The sequence below is a fragment of the Monopterus albus genome, unplaced genomic scaffold (assembly GCF_001952655.1).
Source record: "Monopterus albus unplaced genomic scaffold, M_albus_1.0 scaffold25.1, whole genome shotgun sequence".
Lineage (NCBI taxonomy): Eukaryota > Metazoa > Chordata > Actinopteri > Synbranchiformes > Synbranchidae > Monopterus > Monopterus albus.
Genome location: NW_018127905.1, coordinates 1,406,568 through 1,430,093, shown reverse-complemented (window position 1 = coordinate 1,430,093; position 23,526 = coordinate 1,406,568). Strand labels below are relative to the sequence as shown.

The 23,526-nt window shown below is 40.5% G+C and overlaps 1 protein-coding gene across 4 annotated transcripts in view; it reads right to left on the bottom strand.

The window, feature by feature from the left end:
* Positions 1-23,526, bottom strand: part of mllt3 (MLLT3 super elongation complex subunit) — a 57,530-nt gene that overhangs the window by 21,487 nt on the left and 12,517 nt on the right. For all 4 annotated transcript variants that reach the window (XM_020594990.1, XM_020594993.1, XM_020594992.1 and 1 more), the window contains exons 3-6: positions 7,336-7,418; positions 5,154-5,297; positions 3,870-3,908; positions 2,618-2,746 (exon numbers count right to left, since the gene is read on the bottom strand). In XM_020594990.1, coding sequence (XP_020450646.1) covers positions 2,618-2,746; positions 3,870-3,908; positions 5,154-5,297; positions 7,336-7,418 — 395 coding nt within the window. The remainder of the gene's footprint in view (positions 1-2,617; positions 2,747-3,869; positions 3,909-5,153; positions 5,298-7,335; positions 7,419-23,526) is intronic.

The window sequence follows — 23,526 nt, the reverse complement described above, 5'->3', positions numbered from 1 at the left end:
GCCGTCAGTGTTGGAGACATCACTAAAGGAGCACTTTGGAACAAACCTTTAAACAACATGACACTGGCAGGTGACAGTGTCGTGAATTTTTGAAGGGCCGTATAATAATAACAATAATAATAATACATGAGAGCAGAACAAACAGCTAATGAATACTTTTTTAAACAGAATGCATCACTACCAATATACCATTTATATTTCATTATTATTAATACAATTAGCAGTCGTAGTATTAAAATTGTGGGGTCAGTGTTCAGACTCCTTCGATTCCTGGACACTTTGCACTGTAGATTTAATTTTAAATTGATATAACTGCCATTTTTGTCCAATCTACACTCGATAATTCATAATGACAAAGTGAAAACTTAATTTTTTGAAATTCTTTGCACATTTGTTAAAAACCAAAAACTATCATTTCTCATTTACAAAAGTATTGACATTCTTAATTCAGAATCCCTTTTGTCAGCAATTACAGCTTTGAGTCTTTGCACATCTAGAATCGGGCAGTTTATCCCGTTCATTCTGGTAAATCCTCTGAAGCTCCGTCAGACTAGATAGGAAGCCTTTCTGTATGCTATGTAGCTCCTGAATGCCATTCCATTTTATATACAGTACCAATCGCATGTTACAAACAGCACTGCTGCTACCTGGAACCTAAAATATGAAACCTTCTGTTTTTGTTTTTTTTTTTGCTTATTACATAATTCCATGTTAAATAAAAGAAATATATAAATGTTAAAAAAAAAAAACAAAACAAACACTGAATGAGAAGATTTGTCCAAACTTATGACTGGTACTGTATTTCATTCTTATATGTTTAATGCTTTCCCCCACTTTTTTTTTTACCCTGTCTAAACCTCTATAGTGCTGCTCTAACACATCGATTTCACCCCTGGGTATCAATAAAGCCTTAACTTGTCTACAACACACTGTTTTTACTATAAATATTTCACGTGGTAGTATAATAATAAGACTAATTGGGTAAAACTATAGTATTTAGGATCATTTGTCAAACTGTGTGTCCTAATACCACAGCAATAATTCTCAACATGAGATGAGAGAATGGGACACACACACACACACACACACACACACAGTGTGTATGTGGCCTCCTGCTCCACGAGTAATTTATCTCTCTCACACACACACACACGCACAGTATTTAGGCTGGAAACTGCTTCCATGTGAACTGGGCCTCTTCTAACCAGGCTTTTAAATGACACCATGTAAAAGGAGGGGTGCACTGATACCACTTTGGGTTTTCCAGTACATGCACTTACAATTGAGTACTTCTTGAGATTTCCCTTAAAACTTGTGTGTTTAATTTAAAACTTTCTTTAGTAACAAACACTGACACCACTCCAATTAAATGTGTAGCTGGCTACATTTCTGTAACCTATTACACAACATAGTGAAATACAGTGGTTTTTAATTTTTTTAGAAGTGTGAAATCTTTGAGGATTAAATTATTTTGCGATCCCACCAGAATGCCAGAGGGACGCATAAAATTAAAACCAGCAGTTAAAAAAAAAAAAAAAAAAAAAAAAAAAGTGTGCAGGCTGAGAACTGCAGCCTCTCTGCTGGACACATTCCTCCACTGCTGTACAGGAGCCGTTTCTTCAAAGTCCACAAAATCTTACGTTTTTATACGTAGAGCTCAACAGATTCCAATGTTAATCAACTATGTAAACTTAGCATTTGTTTCCTTCTCACTCACAACAATTGACCACAATCAGCTTAACGAACACTGTATGGGTTTAGTGGGTGAACAGGAAACCAGGTGAGTTGATGGGGGAGAGTGAAAACACCACATTTCTGCAAGTTTCTTTCCCTGCTTGTGCAACAGGCGCTTAATAAACTACTTGAACGCTCTTCATTACTGGCAGGGTTTGTTGCACAAACTGAGCATCATCATCTCCCTCATCATCTGTGAGTGCCCCTCCCTCCCCATACAGAGAATCAGAGCTCACAGCTCAGCTTTTTGTCATTGTCACTTATCTTAAAATATGTCAACCCGCTAAAATTTCTCCTGCACCACCTAACAACCTGGAGTATCGGACCCAATACTGGTACATCCCTATGTAAAAATAAAATACCTTTTCACTGACATATATGATTTAAGTAATGCATATGATAATGCCTCAAATCTCACATGCAGCTTCTAGGCCCATCATTTACACAATCTCATTTTCCTGTTTAAGTGTTCAATAATTTTGCGCAACATTGCAGCTTCTAGGCCCATCATTTACACACTCTCACTTTCCTGTTTAATGTTGCGCAAAATTATTGAACACATACAGTCTAAAACTTCTCTGCATATTAGAATGTCACTTTAAAAATTAGAGCAAAACAAGGGCATATTCTAATTCAAAGGTTGTGTTAGAGTCAGTGGCAAGTCTGGCTGAGCAGCAGTCAAGAAAGTTTGCTTAAACATAAATAGGATTACTTTTAAATCTCAAATATAAATAAAAAAAATCATTTGAATATGGCAAAAATGTGGGAGATTTGGGCCTACAGAACTTGATGAGTTAAAACATCTCAGAGGTGGGTGGAGTTGAATAGTGGCAACTAGTGACAAGTTGTTCAGCTCCTGGCTGTACCTGCAAACAACACTGACCTTTGACCCATGGAAGTTTTTGCTCTTCTTCGGGTCAGAGAAGTTTGATGTCAGTGAAGTGTTGGGAAGTGTGGGCAGCTTCAGGTGCTGGCCGAACAGGGAGGTTGAGCCCTCCTGCATTACCATCACCTGCCAGAAACGGCAACAAAACAAAGGGATCAGAGGCTTCTTCTTTCATTTTATTCAGTTTTCAGTTATAAAGTTCAAAAGCTGTCCAAACCTTTTCACATATAGAAACTAAACTAAATATTTCTTACTGACAATAAGATTCAACACCATATTGTCTATTTTTGTAATTTTGTCCTTTTACAATTTTAGTATGGATTAAACAAAAAAGACAAGGTGTTGTTAATAAAGCCCCTTTTTCACCACCTGGTACTGGCTCAACTCTACTCGCCTTATTTATGATTTGTGGTTCCATTAGTTCAGTGTTGGGGATAGTACCTTATGGTATAACCTCGGTCGAGATTCCATGTGAGCAGATGTGATACCAAACGGTGACGTGTAAACACTGCAAACTAGCGACTGGTCAGAGAAATTGCATCACCAACATAAGACACGTCTTGGAACAAAGAAGGTGCCATTTTAAAGAGTCACATACTGAGACTCAAGAATATCATACCTTCGACGTCCTGCATTGTTACTGTGTAGGTTGCTGATGACATCACAGCAGTGTAATGTGGAAACCACACACCCGGTACCAAAAGCGACTAGAGTTGAGCCAGTACCAGGCAATTGAAAAGGGGCTTTAGAGGTACTGGTATATTTTATTTTGCACAGACATGCTAGCCGTTTTCTCCTACTTCCAGTCATAATGCTAAACTAGACTGACCACACCATGACTCCACCATTGCACTTAAACATGACACTAATACTGATCTTCTCTTCACACTCATGGAGAGAAAAGAAATTTCTCAAATTGCTTAAATATTTCTTTAAATGCACCTGCATAAACTGCAAATTCAACAGCATAGAGATTTTTCAACATTTGTTTAAATTGCACTGAGATCACTCAAATTAAACCTAGTGTAATCAATCTAAACTTTTTAAAAAAACTAACTATGAACAAAAAGCACAACTGCTTCAGTGCGTCTGGGTTAAGATACATGACAATAAATGTTCCAGTCAAGGTAAAAGCACCGATATAATTATATGAACAGCCATCTTTTAGAGGTGTCCAAAACTGTAAGTCATCTTTAGACATCCGTAACTCTAGGCATTCATGAATCCAAAAGGATGACTGAAAGCTTACTTTTGAGTCTTCTGAACTTCGTTTATTAGGATCCCGTTGCTGTGAAAGATGACAAAAGAAACAATTATCAATCTCAGCTTTATTCCACAAGAAATTTAGCTCAGCCTCATACCCACTTTCCACATCTGAGAAATTGTGTGTGGTAAAGTCACTCTTCAGTGTAATCTACCGAGACCATAGACCTTTCAATTGTAAGATACTCCTTACAACAGGGAACATGAGTTAAGACATGGTCTGTATCAGAACTTGAGCCCTTTTTCAAAGGCTAAGAAGGGGTGCAGGGCAAAGTAAATAGAAAGCACTTAGCTCCAGTCATAAAACCTCCCTGCTACAGGGGTCTGCTGGCCAGGGGCCAAGTGACTGATTGCACCCAACACTGAGGAAGCAACTAAAGGTAAACTGATGCCCATTTATCACAGTTGTAACAACTACAGAGAGCTTTAGTGATGAGATCAGCTGATGTGCTGCTAAATTTATTCATTCTGCACTGTGCAGGTTTTATAAAACAACAAGACAATCACTGGCATCTGCATTTTTAAACACACTGTATAATGTTTAAAACAATTCTCACATAAAATGATGAGAAACTTTACAAAGAGCTCAGACAACACTGGCCAAACAAAAAAGCAGCTTATTCAAAGCAGGAGAGCAGATAACAGTGGTGGTTTCTCTTCTGAACAACAGCTGCTGTACCCAAGAGTTAAAAGAGAATGATTAACTAAAAAGTCTGTTGGATGAAAATTGTTTAAAAAATTCACTTAGCCACACTTTTACACTGGGCAACATGTATCTTCATTATCATGATCTCACACACACACCTGCCAAAAATACTCACTGGAGTGCCAAATGTGGCCACTGAAAACAGTCCCCAACAAATGCACTACCTCCTCCTGTTTGAGTAACATTTGATAAAAATAAAAAAATACTACAGTGGCCAACTGTTTTAGGAAGTTACTGAGTCTTCTTTTAATGAAGCTATACATTTGTTAGCTGAAAGATGGACTAACACGTTGTTCTGTGACCACCCATTTAAGACAGCAGATCTAGTGAGGAGTTCCTTGTGGCTGAAGAACAATAGGGTGATTGTGCAGACCTATTTAAATGTGTGACACTATGACAGTGTGTAAGAGTGTTTCTGCAAATAAGGCACTGTACCGACTTTCCCTGGAAAAACAGAGATGATAGAAAACCAGAGATGAAAGTTGTCCCACTGTAGTAGAAGGAAAAGTCTGTTTTGCATTTAAATGTGTCACTCAAGGCCCAGCCTCCCCCTCACACTCCTACCCCTCCGGCTTTCAGTAGCTTCCTACGAAATTCTTCTGTTGGGTTGTTGAAGGTGAGCTTCTCACAGCGGAGATGATTGACAGGTGGGTGGCCCTCCAGGTGGAGGAACAGGTCGTAGTCAAAGCGAACTTTCTTCGGTTCTTCCTGAGGAAAAGTGGTGATCCACCCAATGGAGGAAAGAGGAGAACAATCATGGAGGAGTTAAGTCAGGTTTTACCAACAACATGCTCTTTCATTAACTCAAGTACACTTGAAGGCTGCATTCTGATACAAACTATCATGTTGTTCCATGAGCCCAAAAACATCTGGTTCTCCAGAATTAGGGGTGCACCATAACACATACCAGAATCGGGTATATTATTCACATCTAGAGCTCATAAAAAGTTGTAAAATTTGTCAGATACCAATACACCAATACCATTGCAGGACAATACACACACAGCAGAGTACACACAAGGCTGTGTTTTACTTGTGCGACAATGCAACAAAAATCTGCTAGTAATGCAGAGAACATGAATAAATGATCTAAACAAGCATGACACAAACGTGCAGAAATACATCTTCACTCTCCTGCAGTCAGCTCAACTGGCCTCCTCTTCAAACAATAAACCTCAGCTCAACTGGCCTCCTCTTCAAACACTAAACCCACATGGTGATCGCTATGCTAGTTGTAGCGAATTGTAAACGAGAAGAAAACCAAAACACTAATATTATGTGGTCATGGTCAAGTCTATTATATGTATATGTATGTAATTATATACATGAAATTTCCTGTGGACTTGGAGACTGAGAGCAACCAGCTTGTCTACCACCACTCTCTGTTCAGAAGAAATGTCGCAACAGCCAGTTTAAGATAAGAGAATGCACCAGGTTAAGAACCACTATCGTACAGTATGTTGTGAAGTAGGCAGCAGGTGTTTAAAAGTCATAAAAAGTCAGAACCCTCTCTGAAGTGGAGGTTTTTAGTCAAGTTTCAAGTCCTAACTTTTCCAGCGTAATATGTCCATACCAAAAACATTTTCTCCTTCTGAATTGTACCCAGTGTGTTCACTAATAATGTTACATTTTTATTATTTACTGCTTATTATATTATTAATAACAATAATAATAAGGTTTTATTAATACTGCTACAGACCATCTAACTTTTGCATGGTTGAATTCTGTGAACCTGCAGAAAAATATAGAAAATGAATACATATAAAATCAAATCTGGAAACAGAGTGAAAAACAAATACATGTGCCTCCAAGCTTTACCAGTGCTGTCACAATTCACAACATATATCACAATACACCCAGCTCTCCGTTAATAGGGACACCAAGCTAGAACTGAGTCAGTATAACCCAACAGTCCTGTAATAATCCTCCTCAATAAAGGTGACTGAATTGCATTGCTATAGGGCATTTCAATTATTTTGTACAGTCTATTTACATCAGTGATGCTAGGCTAAAAATGCAGTACAAACTGCAACCTCCAAACTGATCAGTTGACTCACCACATGCCAAACAGTTTGCACATAAATGGTACATTATCTGCGTGAGGGAGGATTACTACAGGTTGCATTGGTCTGACTAGCTTGGTGCACCTATTAAAACTTACTGTATACCCCACAACATTATCTGCACCACATCATTTATCATGCATGCCAACAGGTTTTCAGTTTAGCAACTATCCATAAGCCAGAAACACTGTATAATGACAGAAGTTCCAGAATCGAGTTGTGTCTTGATTGTAAATGGCTGTTCTTCTTCTTCACCATCTGATGTTTGTATTTTATTCAGTTTCGTACTTGTAACATGATAGAACGTCATTAACACGCCCACTAGCTCAGTGCAAATACTTCTGACTATAAGCTACCGTATTCTCACACGGGCTCATTTGGACATTACACAGGCTTTGTACCAGGGAACTGGCTGACTCAGACATTTGTGTTCTCACACACATCTCCTCCGGTTAATGTCTAGATAATTTCAGGATAAGTCAAGGGAAAGATAGAATCGATGGAGTACTTTATTAACCTGCAATTGGAATTGCTGCACGGAAACAAGCTAAACCGGGTTCTGGATTCACAGACATTTGGGTTTTAGTCTCTGTAGTGGATTTGTGGAAAATAACATCATCAAATCAGGGGCCTTATCATTTAATATAAAACAGTTTGCTGGTGAGAAACATTGTTCAATGTACCTTGTTTTTGAAGTAAACTTCGATAGGCAAGATGAAACCTGCGTATCCAGACTCCTCCACTTTATATGGTGGATCCTTGCACACTGAAACGAAAACAAAAAAAGTTGCTATTAAAGAGGCCAATGACCTTCAACACAAGGTGACTGGAAAAAAAAACCCATTCATTTTGGTCTGTAAAACGCAAAACAGCTGCCAGTCACTGTCAAGTGTAGCAGTAGCAGTGGCTGCTAGGAGACAGGTGTTCTCATAAGTCCAAACGCTATTATTATATTCATCACATTCTCTCACACATGGGGACACTAAAACCGAGTGGCACAGTACCTGAAACATATGTGACTGCTGCCTTTGCTTCTGAAAGTCTTTCACTGTCAGTGAATGTACTGAGCTAATAAACGTGCAGCTCCATTCTCATGAGATCTCATTAATTCCTATTTCCATCACCTGTGCCGTTGTATCAATACAGAAAAAAAAAAGTGGGTTAAATTAGAATCGGGGCCTTTAAAACTCATGAATCCAGCCAGCAGATGACAAGGTGAAGGACCCCCCCATGGGCGTTTCAAGACAAACAAACTGTACACGAGCTCAGGTGTTCCTCCCTGGAGGTGTGTGTTTGTCAGCATCGATCCCTGTGGACTCTGCAGAACAAGTACCAATTAAGTTCATGTACAGCATGTGGACAGCTGAGTGTGTTTACTGGAAGGACATATAATAGTAGGTCTTTGCTTAGCTTTAGCTCATTTTTAGATCACGTTAAGTTAGTGCAAACGTGGCATCTGAATGTAGAAGGGAGCAACAACTGCATCAGCAATAGCAAATCTGTGTTGCTTCGTCCATTATTATCACGGTGGACTGTATGAACAGATAATGTGACAAGTGTGTAGCAACCAGAGGGAAGAGGGAGGATTACTCAGGAATCTTCTGACAAGTTCCTTCCAGTGGGGAAAAAGAAAAATAGTTTCAAACCAAACCCTTCTTCTTATTATTCTCTTTTTTTCCAGTATAATAGGGCCTCCTGAAAATACACTGCATTGCACGAGGTCTTTTATTTAATTTTGCACAGGTAAAGTCTTTGAAAACAGCACCAGTTCACCTGCTTACAGTTGTATTTTGCTAGTCCAGCATCTTGGAGAACTTGCCACAGTTCTTATGTGGATTTAGGCTGTTTCCATGACGTTGAGCTCAGGGCTCTGTGGGGGTCACACCATCTGTTGCAGGACTGCTAGTTCTTGTCTCGGGAGATGGTCCTTTATTATTCTGGTTATATGTTTAGTTGACTCATAATTTTAAAGAAAGTATTATTTAAGTTAATTCTTAGAGGGCTCTTCTGTGGCTCTGGAGGAGCTTTGTCAAGTATGCCAAAATAACCCCGATGATGTCATTGGCGTTTCACATTGGGGTGGAGACATTTTTGAGAGAAAATATGCATTAAAACCTGAGGGCGTAAAGTTTGAAACACATGACAGTTCACCTCTAGCTCCTCATATTACCTGTGCACCTCTGTGTGACCCACTGTCAAATCAAAGGCTCTGCCCTGCCAAATACCACACACACACACACACACACACACACACACACAGCTTTCTTAAAATGTAGAGTAAAAGTTAGAATAACTCAGCCTCTATTAATTTATCTTTTTATTTCTGTTTATGCCTGAAACAATTATATGATTGATCAGATCAGTTAACAAAATTAACTGAATTGTTTACTTGAACAGTTATTTCTAATTTTAGTGGCAGTTTTGGAACTTGGAAGTATTTGGTGTCCAACCCACTTCTGAGATGGCAGTCCACCAGTGTAGAACCAAAAATTAATTTAAAAGAAAAAAATAAAATAAAGTACAAGTGTCATGGTTTCCTAAGCATGACAGCTTGGCTCCCCGAGATAATGGAAACCTTGGCGACACCCCTCGTCATCCTCAGTGCTGACCATGTCTTGGCATCTCTGGTTAATATTGTGCTCTCCCGTTTCATTTTGGAGCTCCACCCCTTCAGGGTGCAGCAAGGATTGATGGCTCGGCTGACTTTGCTGAGGTCGACCTCACCGCTGGAGTCAAGCCATCCAAAACCCTATACCACTGAGCAAATATTGTGGGTCAGAGTTAATTGTGCAAGTGGGTCAGGTTCAATTGCACCCAGCTGAAAGAGTTCATTCACCACCATACCTTTACATAAAGCGATGTGGAGAAAGAGATGAGCTGAACCAGCCAAAAATGGGAAGAATAATTCACACTCAGTCACGTGTTGGTCTATTTTTCTTATTTTCACGAATAGCTGGGCAGACTTAATGTCATGCTGAGATATTTTCAGTGTAGCTACATTGAACGACACATTTCACAAAGAGCTTTACAGATACTGGCTTTTGAGCTCAATACTCTTGTTAAAATGTGAGATATGTACTGCTCAGTACATTTAAAAAACTTAATATGCATGCCCATATCCGTTATATGGACGTGCCTCTTTGTTTAATGATAAGACATTTACCAGCATATAATTTTTATTTCCTTTTTAAATTATTACATTTAACAAGCTTATGTGCGGCCACTTTTCATGTCAACACCACATGAAACATGTCTGTGCAAATTCTCATTTTCTTCAATTCATATAGTGTATTATTTAGATCTTTTTTCCCCTCAGTGAAATCAGAGGTAACATTAATGGAATATTTTCAAATCAACTCTAATTTTTCAAATTCTAAATTTTCTTCTATGTTTTTTCATAACCACATAAAACAAATTTTTTCGGCAGTGACAACCAAAACCACTACAAACATTGCAGCCATGGTGCATAAAAAAAAAGCAAATGTCAACAGTGCAATTTTACAAAATTAGAGAATTAGCATTAAAATATGAACAACCTGTTTACACAAAGTTAGGTTTGTCAAAGACCTTATAATTTGGACCACCAGCTCTACTTTAGCCAAAGTTCAAGTCGGGGAACATTTCTCTTGGGAAGTGATTAGATGTTGCTCTGGACTTGGAACTTCCTGATCCTGAAGAACTAACTTCACCAGAAGGAATCCTCTACATGCGCTTCTGCTGCACCACAGCCGTCACAGAAGTGCTCTGTGGCCTCCAGTCTGTTGCTCTTCAACATGCTGGTAGTTCCCAATAGTGAAATGTGTTGAGTACGGTATCAGTTGTCCTTCATCCACCACATCAGTTTCTCTTTTTCACCTCACTGATCAACACCAAAGCAATTATTGGGCTTTTATTAGCCTACCTTTCAATGAGTGTAGATCGTCCTCTGTTCTAATTTATCAAAATGACAGACAGCCTCTTGATTTTTCTGACATTATTAAAAATTCTTTCAATGACAGAAAATATTCCATTAACGTAACATCTGGTTAACTGAGGGGGGGAGGGGGGAATCTAAATAATACACATTATATAAAATGTTAACCTTCCAGGAAATTGAATCAAGATGTTATTTCACATTGTAAAAGCATTATATACTGAAAGAGGCTGGTTACTGTTTGGGCCACATTAAAAATGAACCCACGCTGATCCAGAGACTAGATCTGGCTTAACACATTTAGTAGACAGGTTTCTGGGGGAACCATGCATGTCTGTCATGTTTTTAATGGTAGCACCTCCATAACAGCACCACTTTGGTGATAAACACTGTATGAATACAGTCCAAACTCACCATCGAGAAAACCCTGAAAAGTAACGCAACGTCTTTCAGTCCTAAAAGATTTTAAGTGACAGGCAGGTTGATTATCAGTTAAAATGAGAGAGACAAATCCTGAAACTTTATAACAGACAAGATAAAATAAATGTGAAGAAGTCAGTGCAGCATCTCGGCTCAGGTTCAGTAGGTCACGCTGAAAAATCTGAAGGAGTATCTGAGAGACAGTGTAAGTATTGACCTGTAACAGAAAATGGCCTCTCTGTGGCCTCTGGTCACAGAAGCTTTCAAACAGGGACAGGGCTGTACCATTTTTTTTTTTAAATAGCCTTGGTTTAAAGTGTTGTATCATCACAGAACAATGCCAGTCACTATGTATTTGGCCTTTCTGCACAAACTGGTTTGTAATGAGGCCAGACTAGACAGTCGGCCTGATGATAAAACAAAAGACTGGAAATAAGAAATCCTTTAGTGATGCTTGTGGCTCAAATATGAGTCCCCATCCTAATGGAACTCTTCATCTCAGCATCAGTCAACTAATAAATGCCAAGGATTGATTTAGGCAGCCAATGTCCACATATGGCATTAAAACATTGTTTTTGTCAAGAAGAGAACACTAAATTTTAATTGTTAATTTCTCAGTACATATCTTGGTCACAACTGTTTCCATTTACTCCACATTAAAGCAGCACTAATCAATATTGTTATATTATCAATAGATTTAAATGACTGTGTAATGTGAAAGAGGTTGCTAGACATAACAACCCCACTGAGAATTTATCACCAACTCTGCAGTTCCCCTTAATTTTAAAGAGCTTTGTAACCTTCATTGTTTTAGTTTCAGAGTGCACGTTTATTGTTTCAGCTCACTCTCATCAACCATGTTGGTGCCTGATGGGTTTACTGTGGTTCAATTTGCTTTCTAATAAAGTGCATTTTATTTTTCACTTTCCTCACTAACTCGTTATTTGTCTATAAAGTGCGAGATTAGAATTCAAACTGCACAGCAGTAAATACAGAACAGGCAGTTTCTTTTCTTCCTTCATTTATATTAGAATTAATGATGAAACCAGAGCAGAAAATGGAACTATACAACATCACTCTGCTAAACAAACTCAGTGGCTTCCTTCTGATAACTTCTTGTACCATAAAACTTGACTGGTGTTTGTACTGGACTCACTGGGCGCTGTGGTCCTGAATCCTCTGTTGGCTGCACAATTAAGCATTTAATATTTTTAACTTCGTTTCTCTGAACTTTTCAGCCACACGCCTTTACGTTTTCAACAACAGTCAGTGCTGCTTACCGGACCGAACCCACCTGTAGCAGAGGTGGGAGCCTCTTGGAACCATAGCTAGCTATGCTGTTCTACATGTGTAAAGATGACGGACCCTGTCTTTATCCCTCTGGCCTCACAGTTTTTCTAAACTGGGTTAGTTTTACTCACTATAATGATGCTTTCACCACTGTGGACAATAAATTGAGGCATTAAAAGTGACAGATTGTATCCTGCATTGAGCCAATACGTAACAGAGCATTTTATCAAATGCACAATCCCATATTATAAGGGACAGGTGGCAACTGTAACAGGGTCCGTTTTGTTTTGGCATTACTGTTGTCTCTTGGCAGTCGATATTTGGATTTACTTCTGCTGTGGATAGCACTACCAAAGTGAAATGTGTTGTGTGTCTTTCTTTGTCCACTCTCATTTATTCTGCAGGTTTCACATTAATCTGGGTCTGTGGTCACAGGAGCCTTTGACAGCAACTCTCTCCATTAAGATAAGAACTGGGGGGGTATTTCTACAGTGAAAAATAGTAATACTAACTTAAACAAGCTTTTCTAAAGACAAACTGATGTGTTGACCCATATTCATGCATACATTCTGCCCTTGTGTAAAGGAAATTAACTAGTAGTTTGTACTCCACAGAACACTGCAAGCAAATCATCCAAAACCATGCAAGTATGAATTTATAAAATTGAAAACAAATTCTCATTTGGATCGCAATAAACCACAAACAGTGTAGCAATCTAAAACCACAGAAGTCATGATACCTCTGGCTGACTGAGCACGGTACACGACAAAGCATTTTATCAAAAACAATCTGCCAACGTCTCCACAGGACTGCAGGAACTCCTCTGATCCAAACAACCTCATTCCAGTACGATAACAACAAGCCCATCCAACACAAGCAGGGTCAAGCTTAATCTACCAAGATTAAAGACCCAACTGCAAGAAACAACCAAGTTTACATTGTAAGTCAGTTCACTAGAGAAAAGGCAAAAGAAGTGGCAGTTAAAGGTAGAGCCAGGGTGCATACACTGCTTTATCATGTATAAATATCATTTGTTTAAACTGGGGCTGATTTATCAACAGAATCCTCCAGCATCCAATAAGCAGCATGTAGTGCACTGAAATACATAGCTGCAGTTGCCGCACAGAGCATGTTAGTTTAAAAAAACAAAAACACAGGGGGTGGATCATGAGAAAATTATACGTGAACACCACATCCTGGGACTAAAATCACATAGGTATGATGCCACACCTACCTCGAGGGACCAACCACAGATGGAAAGGAAGGCTGAACTGAGGGAGGGGGTGGGGTCAAAATCATGGGGATGGTATTGGCAGCAGGTCCCAGACAAGCGACACTCAGTGGGACGAGCTACTGCCAAGTGACTCCCATATCTCCCTTGAGAACCATTATGTGTATATGTTGACATTTAAGCTGCATCCTCTCAAGAGGTCTTTCAAAAAGTCACCCTACTTAGAAGATGAACAGCAGTGTCAGTTGGTAATGGGTGAAACAAACTAATTTTTGTTTTTTGCTAATTCCAACAAATTAAATAGTGGCCAACTGATACTGGGTTCTTGAGGCAAGAACCAATATCAATATTTGAGAGTTTCTTAACATGCAGTGGCTGGTTGTATGGGTCAGGCTTCACAAACTATGAAGTCAAACACTGTTGAAACCCAGAGAATTTTTTTTTTTTTTTTACAACAATAACATGCATGTAAAATCAAAGCACTTCATAAAATGGAAGCAAATATCAAACAAAAATTGACTTGGGTCTTGATAGAATACTCTTGACATTTTACTCCACATACAGTACAAGCTCAGATGTTGTCAACTCAAGTGATAGGTTTCACCAGATGTGAGCAAAAAAGCTGATACTGTAGAGCGGTGAAGGGCTGCTTAGGACATAATGAAAGCATCATTGCAAAAGGAAATGTGGCACAATAATGGTTTTATTGCGATTATTTTGTTTTCATAATCCAGTGGTTCCTAAACAGCGTGCTGCGGCATACTGGTGTGCTATGGGGCAAGCCCAGGTATGCCATGGGATTCTGTGACAACCATACAAAAACGTTAGGAAGTAATTTTTAATTTACTACATCAGTACTTTATATGCAGTTATTTCTCAAACCAGAGGCAAATCCTATAGCCTAAAAGAACCATGTCACGAAAGAGGAAAAGTGTCATGCTAGGTCCACATGTGCTCTCTTCAGTACCACCAAGGATTTAAAATAAATAAAAATCTGTGAACACCGACAGGGACGTGTCTCAGTAGCTTTTAAGCAGGAAACAATATTTACAATATGAAATGTTTTAATGCCGATTCAAATTTAAGTTACATATAAACATTTTCTTTTCAACTCCGCGTAGACCAGTTTTCATTCTCAATGCATCCGTTTACTTTCATCACACCCCCCCCCCCCCCCCCCCAACTACTGTAAGTGCGTACTCTTCTCTTCTCAGTTTGGTCTGTAAAGAGTGATTACATCTTGATGCTTCTCATGCCAGATCTGGCCATTCTTTGAAATACTGTGACACAGAGAAAGTGCTAGTTAAGAGATGACAGAGACCTGATACTAGACAAAGATCAGTAGGTCTGGAATCATCTTCTCACACAGTCATTCTTAGGACAGAGACACACTAAGCAGACATCCAAGAAGTAGTAGCAACAGAGGCCGACTGCTGCGTCGCCTCATGTCGACTTTGTCTGGGCCAGTCCGTTTGACAAAATGACAGATGAACACCGCACAGACTTCAGCCAACAGCCGACTAGCACATGCGTTCTTGCGCCTCCGTGACAAAAAAAACCCTCCCCCTACCAGCAGGTGGCAACATCTGTATTCTCCATTTACAAGGGGAAAGAAGAAGAGCTAGTGTGGAAGTATAATCTATAAACAAAACACCCCGTTTTTGCTGCTTCTAATAAGAATATGCTGATAAGTTAGAAGTAACGCTGCTGTTTTCTGCCCTTGGTCTTTTCATTGTGGAAGAAGAAAGGAGGTTGTGGAGGCGAAAAACAAGGACAAACAGCATGGGTACTACAGCAACAGGCTGAAGGGGCTTTCCTGAGCCTCTCTCCTGCACTGACTCACTAAGCTCAACAGCCAATCAGAGTGGTCCCTCTTGCCGGTAAGACCCAATGGGCTGATGCCAATTCAACATGTCGAACTGGCCAAAAAGCTGTCAACTAGGGCCAAAACTGGGGACGGGAAGACAAGCACCAACAGACACTCACAGACAGCCGTCTCTGAGCTTCGTGTGTTTCTGCCCTTAGGCAAAGATGCACATTTAGGAAAACCATCCATATATTTTCACATTGCCACAGAACCACTTAATGTGATCTTTTCATTTTTATAAATGAAAATGTTGAAATGTCAGTTCCATCATCCTCTCTAATGCTCTGTTACAGCAAAGATGTGATTGATTGAGCTTTTACATTTGCCGTTTTCAACACCTGGTGTGCTTTGTCTGAAGTGGAACGTGTTCACTGTGTGAAACGCTGCATTAATACTCAAAAACTTGTAAAATGAATGGGAAGAATGTTTCTTTTTCCGCAATGTGAAGCTGATTTTGTTGTGCACCTACACCCTCTTAAGATTGGATGTGCACACTCAAAACCATTTTAAAGCACAGTGAGTAAAATTTCTAAAACATCAATACAGAAATGCAAACAAAAAATTCAAGGAAAATAATTTCCCATTTTGCCTCTATTTATCTCTGATAAAAAGGAGATCATGGGTGTTGCTGTGATTCCTCCGGCTTTGGTGTGTGGAGGTGCTGTAAATAAAAGACAAATGTTTTATGGCAGGGCTGAGTAAGAAAGGAGTGAAAGAGCTGCTAACATACAGCCCATATAAACCACGCTTCAATGAACCACTTCCCCCAACCTCCTTTCATTGACTGAACCAAGGGAGAGCCGGCATTTACAGCTCAGTTCCTGTTATTTGGTGGTGGCTGCCCTGTCGATCTGCACCTCCGCTTCCCCAACCTTTGATTCCTGCAGCAGCCAGGCTGCGGCTTTCATGGCCCTTGCTTTCTTTGTATTCCACCTAAACAAGCAGGTACGATTTCTGAGGAGTCATAAAACAATTACTGGTAAATTCCTGTGGCTCTTTGATTTCTGCCAGACACTGGATAAGGGGGACAATGATAGGGGTCCTAGGGTCCATTACACACCTAGTTGGATATTTTCATCCAAAAACCCTTTATGTATAACCTCACATTTAGTCCCTAGTGTACACTCAAACTGTCCTCTGTCATAAATGGTCTCAAAGCACTCTCACACTTGTCAGCTATATCATACTAATACTGTTCTCAGCCAATTTTGGAACCATGGATTACATTAGGGCTGGATTCCATTCTTCAACTACTCAGACATTTGTTCATTGGGTAGGTAATCAGTTTTTAATTTTAGTATTCAAATATTCTAGACAACAAGAAATTTCAATGCAGCCTGAGTCCGATGACGAACAAGATGGAAACAGCTTGGTCAATCAGCTGGTACTCGAATGTCTGCAATTGTGAAGCAAATTTCAGAATAAGCCTAAGAATTACCTGGATAGACCAACCAGATATTCCAAATCTAAATGGTTACTTTCTTACTGGAAAAACTATTTAGATTTAGTACAGTCATATAATCCTAGACTGATATATTCATAGATCCAAAGAGCGGGATCCCTAAATCATAAGTAAAACACTGTTAACACAAACGCCTCCTTAATGTAGAAAGGCAAACAGATAATGATCTACAACCTAATTTTCATCTAAACAAACCATTTTGATGAAACGGGGGATCCCTAAATCATAAGTAAAACACTACAACCTAATTTTCATCTAAACGAACCATTTTGATGAAACGCCATATGTGTAGCCGGATGCAAGACGGTTGCCCCAGGACCGTCTACAAAGTGCAACACAAAAATATTCAATAGCTTCACTCTTAGATTTTTCTAAGCTAAATATTTTGGCTTAACTGACAGAAGACTAATGATGTGTTAAGTGATTTTTTTTGACAATAGCCCAAGAGTGAATAGTTTTGTAGCATCTTTTCTTCTCAGTGTTGCACTTTGTAGATGATCTCTGAGCTCCTGTCTTGTTCATTGTCATAGGTATAAGTGATGCCCTGAGGACCCAAACGTCTGAATGACAAAAAGCTGCCAGTTTAACACACTGATGAAGCAGCAGTGTTACCATCTCATGTCTGAAAAGGGCTGTACTTTTAGAAACTCGTGCAGCACGATCTCATCTTGGCGAATGTTCAGATATTTACTGATTAGTACTACAGAAGCTCTGAAATAAAAAAAAAAACAAAAACAAACTGCCATTCGGTACAGCCCTACCTTACATTTCAACTTTGCATATTTATGTGCGTTATGAGACAATGCTGTTTTTATTCCAAATTTTACAAAGAGCAAACTATTCAGCAGCAGAGAAACACTAGTTTAAACTTCCAAAGGATAGTGTTAATTTTTTTGTTTCATTCAGGTTTTGAAATAATTTCTTCAACTAAAAGGACCTGAAAAGTTAATGTAGTTTACAGTACATGAGACAAAAAATGTTTTAGGACCATTTTAATTTGATTTGAGTGAAGCTAATTTTAATGCTGTCTACACCTAAAAACAAAGCATGCAGTGCATAACATCCCGCATGAAAATGAGTAAGTCCAGGTCACAGACAGACACACCATTGGTCATTCACTACACAACAGATGACAAACGTATGTTCCCATGCAGCGACAGAAGTATAAATCTGGCATGATATGGTAACCAACATGCAGGCGGTGTAGACAGCTGAAATAGGAGCATATTTACACGTGCATCTCAGAAACACTCCAGAAAAACATTTTCGGTGAGGATGCACCATAAACTTGCATTAATTATCCAAAAACTTAATGGTGGTGGTAATGGGCAATTGTTCATGAACACTTGTCCATTTGTGTGTTCAGCAGACAAAACAAAACAGCATTCATTTTGGAGCCCTGTCCAATACTGTATGTCAATATACTTGACTCAGTCCACTTTTGCTTTTAGCTACAACTTTAAACAGCTGATGGAAATGACAATTGTTTGACCTCCAGACCATTATATCAAATCCTCATTTCCCCTGATTCAGTTTTCTTTGACCGTAAACGAAGAAAAGGTTCAGTAGTAATTATGTCTCTTTAATTACATGAAACAAATACAAAAAAAAGAGTGAGGAAATTTTGCTTCCTCTGCTGTCACTGAAAGGCCAGCAGTGACAATTTAATAAAGTTACAACAGTAAAGTAAGCTGTTGCCGTTTCCTTGGAGATGCCTGCATGTATGAGCTTTGCCCGTTAACCAGCTTGAGTGGTTAAATGGCAGCCGCAGCTAAAGATGACGAAAAAAAAAAAAAAAGTTGGCTGTGGAGGAGACCACCGCGCTATGAAAAATTTGTATGGCTGGACCCAAATATTCAACTATTCATTTGTTGTATAAGTAATCAGCTTTCAATTTTAGTATTCGTATATTTGAGACAGCAGGATCATACAGAATGGCCCCGCCTGCTGCCGCACGGTGGTTCTAGTCACAGCTACGGTCCTGTTAGCAAATCTCAGTGTAGAAATCATTCAGGGAGCAGCTTCTACTGATCGTCATTGCTTCTGGTTAAAATGACACAGTGGGGTCACACTGTTGTTACCTCTGTGATTTATACTAGAACAAAAGGAAACTCACTGCTGTCAGGTATGTGACCTCACTGCCGCTGGTGGACAAACAGACAACACTGCTGTCTGCCGTTAGCCAAAGATTGTTTATGAAATTAAATATCACTCTGTAACACCACTAAATAATTAGAGGGAACTGACGGCTTCACTGGTAAAACAATCAATGATAGAAGTAGCACATTCTGCGGGATAGTGTATGTACAAATGTTTATGAAGATACATCATCTCTCATCTTTTACATTACATGAAAACTTTCATTAGCTTTTTGTAACCCAAAGTACTGCCAGATGGGCAAAGATATTCACTGATTATTACCAGCGAAGCTTTGAAGCCCAAAAATTGCCATTCAGGACAGGTGTAAAATTATTAGTTTTTTTTTTTACAAAAGTATTAAAGCTAAAAGTAGGAGATTATTTTTAGGTAGCTCTTAAACCTCTTCAATGTGTGTTTCTCCACTCATTGTGCCTCAGTGGTGTTTTGTTTTGTGTAAAATAATTAGTTGTTTTTTTTTAACAAATAATGCATAGCTGACACCCTTGACCCTCCCAGTGTTATTCTTTACAATGTGTAAAAGGAGAACAGCCTTGCTAGTGATGCTTTTCTTCAGATATTGCACATATGTCCCTGGTTACTTTGCAACATTGTATATTTTTGATGAAGAAAACTATTTGAGATTAAAATTTTTGGTCATCTCACCCAGCCCTAATTGTAGCTAACTGGAGAAAAAAAAAAGAGGAGGAAATGCAGCATAGAATATAGAAATACAAAGACATGGCGACATGGCATTAGAAGACACAAAGCATGTAATGCAAGTATTGCTAATGTGTCCATATGCAAATGATTGCCTTCTTTTTAAACAATATTAAATTGTAATCATTTGTAAACAGTAGATAAAGCAAGTTAGGACGATGCCACTATGGATTTTTGAAACTATATTCAGAGACACAAGACAAACTACACACATATCTACAAGAGATGATTCTCCAGCTCCTGTGAACATATCAATGCAGCCATCATCAGAGCTCAGAGAGATCACAGTAGCAAAGCCACACAGAAGATGAAAGGAATGCACTGCAGCTTCAGACATATTTTAGCCTACAGATCTGTATCTTATGTATAGGTCATTGCAGTGACTTAACATATGTGGTATGTGCACACAAGCCACAAATTAAGGCTGAATGGAGGATGAGGAGAGTTAAAAGGGTTCATGTAAGCGTTCCAAAGAGCCCAGAAGATGGCCAGAGGCTAACATGTTGGCTCAATCATTAAGGCATCAATCTATAGCTATGTGTATACTGTGAGGGGCTTATACTGTTCCCAGTCTGGCTAACAGAACATTTTCTTTAAGGAAAGGAGATCCTCTTCCACCATCAACTATTCACTAGAAAGTTAGTGCTAGAAAAGCATCAACTGTCTACTGACTTGCAGGCTTTTTGACGAGCCTAAAACAGGATGTATGAAGTTGAAGCGTTGGGAAGCATCCAAGTATAACCACTGATTAAGTCAGACAAACTTAAGTATTAATTGCAAGTATTTTCACATTTCACTTTTTTTTTTGAGAAGGGCTTATAGGATGAAGTGAAGATGACTAACTATCCAAGATGAGCCTAAACAAACGCATCATGCAACCACAGACAACGGACAGGGCAGGGCAAGTCCTGCCATAACACAGAGATACGTATATAAAACTGTAAAGACAATCACAATAGTTTTAATGAAATATGCAGGTGTGTGAAAAGCTTCTCTCTAAAAGAGTGTTATCTTCAACATCTGTCTAATGGACGAAGCTCTGGGGCCACAAAGAAAGTGTGCATCTGGTGTTGGCAGCTGTGGCCTGCAAGTACTAACACTGTTGAACATAAGACACCGGCTACCTGTGCTTTGTTTGTTGATGGGGTTCAACAGCATTTATCCAATCTGATTACAGTCCTATCAAACCTAAACCATGGACATTCTGCTGAGCTGAGGAGCTGTAGTTTATTCAGTTTCATTGACTTTGGACTGATTAAGCTGGTCAGCCACGTTTGTTGAAAGTAGCACTGTTATCACACGTTGGTACACGTCATCAGCCTGTTTCTTTGCTGATGTATGAAGTGTCAGAGCGAGGGCAAAGAGAACCCATCCTTAGCTTCAGGCTTTAGACTTCAAGCCACATATCACATTTATCACGACTCAGCTGAAGCTAAAAGTACAGGTAGAAGGATGTAGTGTGCACAGGCCAAAACTTATGTGCTCAACTGTAATCAAAAGCTTTGTAAGAGAAGCTTAAAAGCTCTGAAGGTTCCATATCAGCAGGGAGGAATTTTATTTATAGACTGCTTGGAGAATTTGGTGTAAATTAATACAGGATACGGCTTTTTTTTAAAGAATTTTTGACAGCTTTAAAGTCCATAATTTTTTAAGCTGGTCATGAATCATGGATGATGCGTGTTCCCAGTGCCTCAAAGATCCTCCACCCTCTCCACACAGTCCCCGCTGATATACAGTGGCAAGATGTCAGTTTCCTTCCTCCTGAAGTCGACAATGACCTCCTTAGTCTTTGAGGTATTAAGGAGATTGTTCTCTTTGCATCACACTATCAGCCTCTCCACCTCATCCCTGTAGGCAGTCTCATCCCTCCCAGAGATAAGCCCCACCACCGTGGTGTCATCAGCAATTTTTACAATGGTGTTGCCGTGGTGGGTGGGCGTGCAGTTGTGGGTGTACAGGGTGTAGAGCAGGGGGCTCAGCACACAGCATTGTGGGGAACCAGTGCTGAGAGCTGTGGATGTGTGTGGGCCCACTCTCACCCTCTGGCAGCGTCCAGACAGAAAGCTCTTAATCTATGTGCAGGTGGAATATGGAATTCCCAGGTCCACCAGCTTGTCCACCAGTTTGTGGGGGGAGGATGGTGTGGTATGCGGAGCTATAATCCACAAAGAGCAGTTGTGCATAGCTCTCCTGCTCCAAGTGGGACAGCAAAGCGTGGAGGGCTGTGGCTACGGCGTCCTCTGTGGATCTATTTGCCCTGTATGCAAACTGGTGTGGGTCAGATGTTGGTGGGAATGACATAATGTGTACCAGTTTCTCACAATACTTCATCACCACTGAAGTGAGTACAACTGGCCAGTAGTCACTGAGGGTTACATTGGGTTTCTTAGGCAGGGGAACTAGGATGGAGGACTTCAGGCAGGGTGGGACAGTGGACTGGGTCAGAGACTGGTTGAAGATCCTGGTAAAGACTCCAGCCAACTGGTCTGCGCAATTCTTCAGCACACGCCCGGGGACACCGTCCGGTCCAGTAGCCTTCCTTGGGTTTACAGCCCGCAGCGTGCACCTCACCTCATGCGCCACTACTGTGAGGGTGGGGCCGCTGGGTGCAGTTTGGCTGTGTCTGGTTGGATCAACCAGACCCAGCATGTGGCATACCTGACTGTTTATCCAGTCAGGTATGCCACATGCTGCGTGCTTGCTCTCATGCATTCAGATCAGGTAATGAGACAGAGTACAAAGCTGCAAAGTACAGACTGAGAAAAGCCATCACAGCGGCCAAGAGGCAGTACAGAGAGGAGCTGAATGGCTTCTATTCTACTGCTGACTTCGGATGGATGTGGCAAGGCCTGCAGCACATCACAGACTACAGGACCACCACCAGCATCATCAGCTCCACAGACAGCCTGCCGGATGACCTCAACACCTTCTACACCCGCTTTGAGACCTCCAACCACAGCACAGAGAAGAGGCACACACACATGCACACTTACCACCCAACCCGCCCTACACCGTCTCACCAGGCCAGGTACGCACAGTCCTGAAGAAGATCGACCCCCGCAAAGGAGCAGGACTGAACAACATCCCTGGGAGGGCTCTTAGAGCATGTGCCAGCGAGCTGGCTGATGTTCTTACCCCATCTTCAACCTCTCCCTCACCACGACCATCGTCCCCCTTCCCAAGAAGAGCCCGGTCACCTGCCTGAACGACTACAGGCCAGTGGCACTCACCCCAATCATTATGAAGTGCTTTGAGAGAGTGGTGCTGGCCTGCATTCAGAGCAGTATACCGGACACCCTGGACCCCCTGCAGTATGCCTACCGGCCCAACAGGGCCACCTCAGACTCCATCGCGGCTTCCCTCCACTATTCCCTTTCTCACCTGGAAAATGGAGACTCCTACATCAGGATACTCTTCATTGATTATAGCTCCGCCTTCAACACAATTATCCCCCCCCTAACTCACCAACTAATTGTCCACAATAGGGTCTGCACCCCACCCTCTGTGACTGGCTCCTGGACTGGCAGGGCCCAGACTGTCAGTATTGGCAGCAGAATTTCAGCCAGCATCACTACAAACACTGGCACCCCACCGGGATGTGTCCTCAGTCCCATCCTCTACACCCATGACTGTGTTGCCTCCCCCCACAAAGACAACATCATCCTAAAGTTTGCGGACAACACCGCAGTGATAGGTCGCATCAATGGTGGGGACAAAGCAGCCTCCAGTAGGGAGGTGACTGGTCTGGTGTCATGGTGCAAGGACAATAATCTCAGCCTCAACATGGACAAGACGAAGGAGATGATAGTGGACATGAGGAAGGAGAGGAGATCTC